We start from the raw sequence: 12,068 nt of genomic DNA, 5'->3' as shown, positions 1-12,068 counted from the left end.
TGTTCTAGGGAAATATTTTTAGCAAGTGAAAATAGTTCTACGATTTAGCATAAGGTCTCTTCCCTGGATATTCCATGGCAACCAATGAAATTCATAGCAAAACAAAGTAATAGGAAGTAATAAATTAACAGCAGTAGCAGTGAGTGAGAGTGTGCAAAAATAGTAGCAGCCCTTCACCGTCCCCACTAGGTGCAGCCTCAAACACTGATTCATAAGATTAAATACATTAAGGAAAGCAAAGCACATAATTACATAATTCATAAAAGGACAAAAGTTGTTCAGAAAAGTAGATTTTTTTTTATGAGGCAGTAGCAGTGAAACTGAGCAAGCAGCAACCATAAGCACTACCATACAATCAGCCTAAAGCAGGTTTACAAGTTGAACATAATGTAAAGCACAAGAATCTGAATGAATACCTCAATAATCCATGATAAAGGTGAGAAGAAAGTGGCTTGAAACTCTAACCATGGACTAAAACAAAAGAGAACTATTCAACAGAGATACAAGCGCTGCATTAAAAGCTGACACTAAAAAGAAAAAAAAAGACCATTTGTAACAGCTAAGATCGTTCCACTCATCCTAAAGGAAGATTTAAGTTCAATCCAAATTGCAGAAACATAACAAAAACATGATAATTAGAAATGATTACCCAAAAGTAAACACATGATACCCAACAATCTTTTCTTACACCTTCTCTTCCCTCTCACGGTTCCATTGTTCAATCCTGGCTCTCCGCTCCTCACTTCCTTCCCTAGCAGGTGGAGGGCTTCTGCTTCGCCTAGGACTCCCATGCTTTCTCCTACTCCCGCTTTCACGGTCATACCTATCCCTATCCCTATCCGGTCTTCGCCCATTTCTATCACGATCATCATCTCGGTCTCGATCTCGAGACTTTTCCCTATATTCCCTCTCACGCCGGTGGCGAGGACTGGCGCTCCTACTCCTGCTCCGACTCCCTCTATACCTGCGGTGCCTCCCAAACAGCTTCCTTCTCAGCTCCCTTCCAATTACCTTGACATGCATAAAGTTACAGTATCCCCCACGGTTACAGCTATTCTCCTCGTATTGCCGACAAGTTGCTTCGCGGAAATCGGTGACCGGGGAAAAATCCGCAATGATAGGACGACCAGAGTAGAACCTTCCTTGAAGAGCCTGGAGGGCAGCTGCGGCCTGGTCTTCCTCCCTGAACTGAACATACACGTTTCCAATCATGTGGTCGGCGAGGTTGTCACAAACGTTGAGGCTCTCGATCTCACCAAACTTGCTGAGCTCCTCGAAGATGTCCTCGTAGAAGTCCTCGAAGTGCTCCTGGATCTTGCGGGGATCGATGGGCTGGCCCTGGGCATCCACTCCGGGAGTGATCATGTCCGGGCGCTGGTACATGTTGGAAAGGAGGAGAGTCGGAGAGATCGTCGGCCGGTTGTGGAGCCGTGAACACCTGTCCCCGTGCCGGCATGCTCCAATCTTGAAATAGAAGGGGCAATTCACGCGGTCCTTCTCCGTACCAAAGATTGAGGCCAAGTGCTCCGCCATTGTTGCTTGAAATTAAGAACAATAACAAGAGAATATATTTTTGAACGAAAAGCTGTGATCTAATTGAAGGACAAAGGGACCCAAATGATGTCGGAGTTGTAGGGGCTATGCTGGGGTTAGGGTTATCGAAACCCTAATTCTGGACTTTTAGTTTTGTTGAAGAAAGGGAAATGAAAAACAAGAGAAATTACGATTTATTCTTAGTATTTCAGATTTTAATTGAATTCCCATTTTACCCTTAAAAGATTAGAAAATATCAAATGGACTTTTTTTTTGGTGGGGGGGCCTTCAGGCCTTGAAGATTGAGGAAGGTTCTCGATAATTCCAGTTTCCCTTTTAGATTCAGGATTTGCCGGTGAGAGCTTTCTATTTTCACAGAGTTAAAGAAATTCTCGATTGACAGATGGGGCCATCTGAGTGGTTGTGGAGTCTTGGTTAATTTATAAAAAAAATATATTCATTTTTCATCCTCCACTAAAGCCATTCTATCACCACAATTTTTATAATGTTGTTACTCAATCTTTAAAATTTTACAACTAGGTCACTGTAATTCGGTAACATTTTCTTTAATTACTGTCTAACACTTTTATTCCACAATTGTTTTTTAAAAGTAATCTTTGACAAAAATTAATAATTTTGAATTTTTTAAAAATTCATTAAAAAAACCCTCACTAAAAAAATAAAATATTAATTACACTTTCATAGAAAATTTTCACTTAATTGAACCCTCCATTAAAATTCACCGTTACATTTTACTGACATAGGATGATGTCAAATGCTGATGTTAATGTAGGATGACATTTAATTAATAAAAAATTTAAGAATTATTTAAAATTTGATATCACTATGGATAAATAGATGTTCAATTCATTCATTTGTCTAAATTCATACCAACATAATTGTTAAATAATTATTAAAAATTATAAAAGTATTGTAGAAAATTATTTGAAAATTATAAAAATATATTAAAAATATATAGCTATTATGAATATTTTATTAAGTGTATGTCCATCAAGATCAAGATTAGTTTTAATATACTCTAAATTTTAATAGTCATTAGAAGTAGATCTTTACTTCATTTATACTTATTATACCTATAAATAAAGACATTGGAGAAGCTTTATAAATATCCCGATTGATTAATAAAAATACGCTCTCTTTGCTCTCCCATTCTCTTTGTTCTTTATTGTCTTTCTTTTATTTTTATAACACGTTATCAATACGATTATTTTTTAATTGTTTTTCTCCATAAGTCACAAAAAAATTTTCCCTTCCACCAAGCCTTACCCATTTCAAGCAACAACCAATGCAATAGCTGGTCACTAAAATTTACTACTCAAACTGTTGTCAATTACCTTCTAGAGTTACTGTTATTTTAGTCTTCAGTCGAAGCCTGCGCATTTTGGGTAATCATTATGTAGAGAAATTTATTAATCTTTACATGGTATGTTTTTCTTCTTTGTTGATTGATTTTTGGTAAAATTATTTTATGAAAAATATTATTACTTTAAGGTTTCTTTTAAACTAAGATTCTTTTATTAAATTTAGTATGTATGATATTTGGATATCAAATTTTTTTATGATTAAATTATTGTTATTAAATATGTTTGAAATTATTGTATTATATCTTTTAAATTGAATTTATAAATATTTGATTAGAGCATCATAATATTTTATAACATATATGTGGTATTGAAATTTGATACAATGTATATAGGATAATTTTCAAGCATCGTACACAAAAATTTTGATTTTGTTTGTTAATTTTTTTTTACTATTATATTATAAATGCTATTACGAAAACAAAATTGTTTTACTACTTGTAATAGTGCTCGTGATAATAGTCAGGATGATAAAAATGATGTTAAAGAACCTCAGGTATATTTTACTATGATTTATTGTATCATGTTATTATAATTTGAGACTAATCATGATAAATAGATTTTGATTTGTAATTCACGTATGTTTTCTGATGGTGATTATAAAATAAGGAATCAATTGAGGCGTTTAGAAGTCTGTCCTACCAGATTTGTTGCATTCCCTGAAGTGAATGCAAACATAAATAAAATAAAAGATATAATCATAGACAACTAAAAGTGAGAATATAGTAATAAATAAGAGAACAATGAAAGTTCTCAATATAACTCTTCAAAGGGTAAAGATGACTTATGTTATCAATGTGATATGAAAGATTATTGGCCCCATATGTGGCGTATTCCAAATATTTTGTTTATGTTAATATTCTTTGAGGAATGATATAAGAATGTAGTAATGAATTATATCATTACAAATAGAAAATATTTATCTTATTTGGTACTGAAACAAACAAATATTATTCCAATATTTGATAGTACAAAATTAGTTGAAAGCTCTAGAAGAGTTAATATATCAATATCCAAAAGAACAAAATTTGTGATGGTTAATGCATTGGTTTTAAAAGATATTAATTGTAATGGATCTCGTATTGAGATTATGAATGAAGAAAAAATTATATTTCATATAAATCACTATTATTATAAATATCTATTTTGAAAAGAAGAAGAAAAAAAGAGATGATTGAGTTATTGATTACTCTTGTTATTAAATTGAATTGATTGTGACTATCTTTATAATCTTATTTTGTCACCATTCCCGTTAAGGGGTTGAAAGTAAAATATTTGACTGTGAAAGATCTACTTATGATGTAACACCCATATCCCGTTTCTGTTGCCGGAATAGGATACTAGATATTACCAGTCAAGTTGGAATAGTTAATATGATTTACATTCAATAATCAATTCAATTCCATAATTACAAGTAATATTCAATATGAAAGAGATCATTCAATTTCTTGTATTAAATCGAACTTTTGAAGCTCTACAAAAAAAAGTTACAAACATTCAGGGGCCAAATCGGAACAAATAAGAACTTCTAGGAAAATTTTAAAAAATTGTAAGTTAGGGGTTACACAGCAGTGTGTCCAGGCTATGTGACAGAGTCCAACATGTGTAGCTCCAAACATGGCCGTGTGCTTAACCTACACGCCCATGTGCATGGACCGTGTAACTCTCTAATTTAGATAACACGGTCGTGTTGCAGGCCGTGTGCCAGCCCATGTAACATTCGAAATACCCTCACACGGTCATGTCGTAGGCTGTGTGTCTGCCCATGTGAGAAATGCACCTACATTGTTTTTAAACATATTCTGGGCACACGCCCATATGGGCTGCCCGTGTGAGCCTAAAAATGACCAATTTCAAGCTAAATTTTCACCCACTTGCTTAAGAGCTTAAACACATTCAAATACACACTTTCATGGGCTAAAAAAACCCATCTTCAAACATATTCAAAACATGTCAATGGATTCAACCTGTATATCAAACCAATGTACCCTTATTGACACCACAAATAATTTCATAACGTTTCATCTTCAAGGTTGCATATACAAGATATAGTTACACATCAAAACATCAATTCATTTCAAACCATAATCTCACATATTGTCAATGTTTTCTACTATCATGCTTAACACCTAAACTTAAACGAAACATGTATAATTTCATTTGTCACAACACATAACACAAACTTAAGTAAACTTGCTCAAACTGGGATTCAACATTATACATGCAAAGAGGTATTAGTACATGCCATATATACTAAACTAAAACAAAGTCTACCAAAGATCTCCTGGATAGTGTGATTTCTTATGTTGACCCGATCTTCTAAGTCTTTAAAACATAATCTACAAAATAAGACAAATACAGGAGCTTGAATAAAACTTAGTAAGATAATGTTAAACCTTTCCAATTAAACACAGAAATCAATTAAAATTAAAATTTGAAATTCTATGAAACACAACCTTTATCAATAATTAACAACCAATATAGTAGATTAGTAAATTGAGTGGATAACGCTCGTTTGAACTTTACTCAGTAAATTAGTAGATTTCACTCGACTAAGCTTCTTCAGTATATTAGTGGATAACGTTCCTTGAGATTTATTCAGTATATTAGTAGATTATTTTACTCGATAAAGCATTCTTTTCAATAGATCTAGTAGGTATGGCTCAAAAGCACATACATTTCAGTAGATTCAATAGGTATCGCTCGTTTGAGCACCAATCAGTATATCAGTGGATAATGTTCGCTAATCTCATTCATTATATAACATACAATAAAAGTATATTAACAAATAGCATAAGGATTATTAGAAGCATAAATAAATGCGTGATCTTACAGGATTGATTCACAATAATGACTCATAGTATCTCACTCAATGATCAATATCATTTCAATTCATTATTTACATTTCCAATTACGCAGATCAATATAATCCAATATTATGCAATTAGGTTCCTATAATACATTTAAAAATATCCTAAAATTAAACCGTATGAACTTACCTGACTAAATTGTAACAATGACAAAGTACAGAAGTTATTTGGTAATTTCCTCTTTTCCTTAATTTTCCACTCGTTTAGGATCTAAAATAATAATTCCATTCAATTCACTAATTCTAACAGAAAAAAATTAATTCATTTATGCAATTAAGTTTTTTTTGACATTTTTACAAAATTACCCCTAATATTTTATTTTTATTTAATTTAGTCCCTAAGCCCTAAACATGCAATTTAACCTTTTTTTTCTTAAAACCCAATTCAGTCGAATCATCTATGACCACCCAACAGTTCATATTTTCAATTATTTCTCCTCAAATATATGTTATTTTACCACTTTAACAATTTAGTCCTTAAACGTTGAAATCATAAAAAAATTACTTTACAAAATAGTCTTATCTAACAACCAAGCTTAATAATCTAACATAAAACTTCATAAACATCTCAATTTCATCAATGGCATAACCCTACACATCTGGCATTTTTACAAATTAATCCTTAGTTTAGCTAAATTAAGCTAATACGAGCTCAGAGACATAAAAATTACTCAAAATAGATGAAATTTCACTTACTTATTGAGGATTCAAAGTTGACTGGATGCAATACTCTTCTTAATCTAGGGTTTCGGCTTTCATTTTTGAATAAGAAGATGAAATTAAATTGATTTTTAACTTATTTATCTATTACATTTACCTTAATTCCTAATTTACCAAATTGTCCTTTTTAATTAATCATTAATTTTAACATTTTAAATCCCAATACCGTCCACTATCTTTTTTAATGGTCTATTTACCATTTAGGGTATTTTCTTTCCTTCCCATTATCTTTTGATGCCTTTAATCTATAGAATTCCACTTTTTGTAGATTTTACAATTTAGTCCTTTTCACTTAATTTGTAATAGCCTGATTTTGGGGCTAGCTGGAATAGTGGTTTCATAACCACTAATCCGAGGAAGGAGAAGTTATTTTTAATATTAATTTATGTGTTATAGCATGATTATATGAATGCATGAGAGTTTTAGTGAATTAATTTTAGCGATTGCTTGCTTAATTTTGAAAAAGGACTAAATTGCATAGAAGGTAAAATTTGTTATTCTACTAGTTAAGAATGTCACATAGCTAGAGAGCCTTAAATTAAGAATCTCTAAAGAGCAAATAAGCACTTGAAGAAGTGATAGCCAGCCATAGAGACAAAGAAAAACAAAAGCCAAAATGTGGTGGTAGTAGGTGGCTTAACTTGAAATAAAATAAAACAAAAAGAAAGGGTTGTCATCTTTTTCATCTTCTTGTCCATACCATCGAAAATATCAGCCATTTTAATGGTTTTGGGAGTTTCAAAATTTCAGCCACTCTTTACTCTTGCAAATAAGTGATTTTGATGGCTTTTCTTGATAATTTTTGTATTTTTGGGACCCTTGCAACATAAGCTAACTAATGGAGGGACTATTTTGCAAATGGTTGAAAGTTTAGGATTTTTCCATGAAATATTTTGTGTTGTTTGCTGAAACATTATGGAAGAAATTGAGTTATGGTTGTTAAATAAACAACTTTTATGAAGTAGTTTTTATGAAAATCCTAATTAAGGACCATTTTGCATAAGTTATAAATTATATGGTAAGTGTGTGTAATAATTGGAATTTTGGGCTGCTTCTAGTATACAAAGAATTCAGCTAGGCTTGGTTAGTGAGAAAATTTGATGAAAATCGATTTACGAGGCTAGGGGTAAAATCATAATTTTGTGAAAGTCTAGGGACAAAATGGTTATTTTTCCAAAATATGAATTATGAAATGCATTGATTAATATGATGATTAAATTAGTGAAATTTTATCATTTTAGATTAAGAAATACAAAATCCGGGCCTAGATCGGGAAAAGGCCAAGCTAGTAGACTAAATTCAACTAGTCGCCCACTTTTTGTACACTAAGGTAAGTTGTAGTAAATAATACAACTTTATTGCTATTATGTATTGAGAAAATAATATGGCATAAAGTGTTTGATTATTGTCGTGAATATGCATGATAAGTATTGATGAAGTAAAAACTCCCGGTTGAACCTTAAAAATAGATTGGATATCCATGCCATGGCATTTGGTTGATATGTGTGCTAATGTAAGACCATGTCTAGAACATGGCATTGGCCACATTATGAGAGCCAGTGTAAGACCATGTTTGGGACATGGCATCGGCGTTGATATGTGTACTAGTGTAAGACTATGTCTGGGATATGGCATCGGCCACATTATGAGAGTCAGTGTAAGACCATGACTGGGACATGGCATCGGCGTTTATATGTGTGCTAGTGTAAGACCATGTCCGGGATATGACATCGGTATTGTTATGAGAGCTACTGGAAGACCATGTCCGGGACATGGCATTGGCAACTTAACCTTTTGTGTGAGACTTATCGGATATCATTTAGTGTTCCAAATGGTTCCACGGGTTATTTTAAGCTTATGATAAAGTATAAAGGAATATAATCCTATTGTGAATGGTACAGGTCCTTACTCGAAATTCAATAGATATGAGCTTAGTTATGATATCTTAATGGTAAAGAGGAAATTGAGTAAGTTCTATCTATGAGAATAATTTCGGGATGACTTATAACCTTTGGCTTATATTTGTGATATGTAAATAAGTAGTAAATCTACCATTGTTAAATCAAGAATGTTATGTTGGTTTATAATAAGCTATGTGTTTAAAGATGCATAGTTGATATTGTTACTTATTTACATGCAACTTACTAAGCTTTATGCTTACTCCCTCTCTTTTCTATTTTCTTATAGTGCTGCCAACCTAGCATCGGGAATCAAGGGACGTCAGAGGTATCGATCACACTATCACCTGAAGCTTTTGGTATAGCTACTTTAAATGTTTTGAGTATGGCATGTATGGGGACTTGGTCTTTTGATAAGTGTCATATTATTTTAGCTAAACATGTTGGTTTGTCATGAAGGTTGTTTCATTTTGTATAAGGCCATGGATGATGACTAATATTTATTATGGCTAAGTGCATATGTTAAGAATTTTCATGGATGTAGTTGTTACATAGTTGTGTTGATAAGTATGAGATGTTGTATGTGATAGATAATGGCTTGGAAATGATGTGTGGATGCCTTGGTATTGGCTGATATAGTCATGTGTCTATATGATTTGGTATTGATTGATGTCTTGTAGGATGGTGTAAGTAAGGGTGACAAAAAGGTTTGGTAAATAGCCTTGTTATTGTCCACACGGGCGTGTGTCTAGACTGTATGTGACACACGGTCTGCCCCATAGGTGTGTAGCCAGGCCATATGTCCACTGCACCTAAATTTGGCAAAACAGAATGCCTAGTAGTAGCCACACGGGCAGAGACACGACCGTGTGAAGGATACGGTTTAGTGCACAGGCCATGTGCCCCTAAAGAGTTGATGACGTCAAAAATAAAATGTCAAGGTGTTTGTACACGGGCTGAGACATGGGCGTGTCATGGTCGTGTGAGGGACAAGGGCCATGAACATGAGTGTGTGCTAAACCGTGTAAAAACCCTTATAGGTTCGAATCAAGAAATAAATTCACATGGGCTAAGGACACGGGTGTGTCCCAATATGTTCAGGCCGTATGAACCACACAGGCCTTCAACATGGCCATGTTAAGAAGGCACACGGGCGTGTCGTCCTATCACACGGGCATGTGCCCCTAGTTGCCTTGAAATTTGTCAAAGTTTTCAAAAGTGTTCAGTTTATTCCTGAACTGTTTCCAAAGCGTGTTTTGGGTCTTATAGGTCCATATTAGGAACGTTGAGAGGAAGTTTGAAAGTTTTAAATTTGAGCAAAATTTTATGACCCGAAAATGTTTGTATGTATGTGTTTAAGTCTAGTAACACCTCATACCCTGCCTCGTCGTGAGATACGAGTAAGGGGTGTTACATAATTAACTATATAAATGATAAAATTTCATAATCAAATTTTAAAACGACATTAAGAGCCTTGTAAAAATTAATTATTTAATATTTACGGTATGACACATCAAAATTGTGACCCTGAAACCATCATTTCCAATCATACAGGAAAACGAATTAATTAGGAATTAAATGCAATATACCAAAATCTAGAGAATTCATATCATTTCTACTATCAGGTCAGTTAAGGAGGGTCCAATTACACCATTAGTCCTTCAATTATATTAAATTCTAATTAAATAAACTTATTTACAATTTGGCCTTAAACTAATTAGGACTAAATAAATAAATAAACCAAAAGTTAGTGGAATAATTAACATCCACCGCCGCTTGGACTTTTTGACTATAGTTTAATTACCATTTTGATCTTTTTACTATTTTAAATCTATAGCAATTAACTTTTGCATCTTTTACAATTTAATCATTTTACCTCAGTTAAGCAATTAATCATCAAAATTACCGAACCCAACTTCAATTTACATATAATACGACTCTGTAAATATTTAATAAAAATATTTACGGCTTTCTATTACAGAAATGAGGTCCTAAGACCTCGTTTTCAATAACCACTTGACTTTTGAACCAAATCACTTATACTAAATTTAATTCAATTGTTTAAAATCATCAAATCAAAATTCAATATAAAAGTTACTATTGACTTGTATAATTTAAATATTAATTATACGAACTTACTCATCAAATTGTAATCCCGAAATCATTGTTTCTGATAACACTGAAAAATGGGTTGTTACATATGAGCAATATAATATAGTAATTCTATCTAAAGCTCGTTATGGTTGGATGCACTTGAAGTTGCAAGTTTTTTAAAACTGTGAGTATAACTCTACAGTATTCAAAATAAGTTCTCAATTAAAATCATGTGGAAAAATATTATTGATGAGAACCTTGTAAGAGAGAACTTATTCAACTTTTAATAATTCAAACGTGCTCCTACGGTAGCAATATCATAATTTTTTTTTACTTATGATTGAACAAAAGTTTTTAACTATGAAACCTAATCATTCACTGAAGAGAATGTAACAATATGTAATAAATTCAAAAGACATAATCTTTAACGTGGATGTAGTAAATTGGACTATAGTAATAGTCATAGGGGATTGTCGTAATAAATTTTCTCACTACTAGAAGTGAAAAATGAAGAAAGCAAGAAAAAAACAAGAATTTCCAATAACTTTTTAAGAAGAGAGAATTTATTCATGAAGAGTCATTGGTTTTGTACCTATTGTACACTTGAAAAATAAGATTCACTCTCAAAGTTTGCTATTAATAGATTTTGATTGAATTCAAAGTCTACTGCTGAAGTTTAATTTGCTTACTTTTATTATCAAGACTCAACGTAGAACAAAAAAAAGGTACATCTTTAACTATTAAATCAACTTGATATATGGTTTAAAGATTTGAGATAGTCTTCTTTTTAAGTTTTGATTACATGGATTACATATTGTTTTAAGCATTTCATTTGTTCATGAAAATGAATATTAACTAATTTATTTATGTTGCTATAGTAGGTTTTATAATTAAATAATATATTTGATTAAAACATAACTAGTATGCAAATTTATGTTAACAAACCAATGAACTTTATGGTTATTCAGATTGATTTAGTTCATACGTTTTATATTATTCCATTCGTTAATTATTTAGAGAAATTATATGAACAATTATAAATGAAACGTTTTATGAGCTTGATTGGTTGGATTTTGAATTAAATTTCATGCATATTTATGATGATAATTATGAAAAAATTGCTAGTTTTTCATTAAGAAAGACTAAATGAAAATGCCTTCTAAAGAACCCTAAGTTTATTATAAAGAAAGGAGCAATAAGATGGTGAAATGACAAAAGAAAAAAAAATGCCTCAAAAGAGAAGTAATTGTTGACCAATTAAAGGGTGCCACATCAAAGTTGAGCAATCATGCCCGTTAAAGATGCCGTTTTGAAAGTTTTGAGAATACCACACAAGTAATCAATGCACATCAACACTGGTATCTCAAACGACAACAACCTCTATCTTTAACAAAGAAAAGACACGTTATCACTCTAAATCATTAGTCTCAAAGGTGCTCACTTTATAAACTTCTCTTTAATTAGAGGACAATTATTATACCCCTACATTAGGATACCTTCCATGCTGGATGTCGCACCATGACAAATGTTTAAGGGACATCATAGTAATACTATCAATACATTGCCATGACG

The 12,068-nt window shown here is 32.2% G+C and overlaps 1 protein-coding gene across 1 annotated transcript; it reads right to left on the bottom strand.

Moving 5' to 3' along the window:
- Positions 1-405: 405 nt before the first annotated feature.
- On the bottom strand, positions 406-1,780 carry LOC107951030 (splicing factor U2af small subunit B). Its single transcript, XM_016885921.2, has one exon. The coding sequence runs from the start codon at positions 1,531-1,533 to the stop codon at positions 685-687; it is 849 nt and encodes a 282-aa protein (XP_016741410.1). The 5' UTR covers positions 1,534-1,780; the 3' UTR covers positions 406-684.
- Between the last annotated feature and the right edge of the window lie 10,288 nt (positions 1,781-12,068).

This window comes from Gossypium hirsutum, chromosome A08 (assembly GCF_007990345.1).
Source record: "Gossypium hirsutum isolate 1008001.06 chromosome A08, Gossypium_hirsutum_v2.1, whole genome shotgun sequence".
NCBI lineage: Eukaryota > Viridiplantae > Streptophyta > Magnoliopsida > Malvales > Malvaceae > Gossypium > Gossypium hirsutum.
This window is presented reverse-complemented; position numbering and strand designations above follow the sequence as displayed.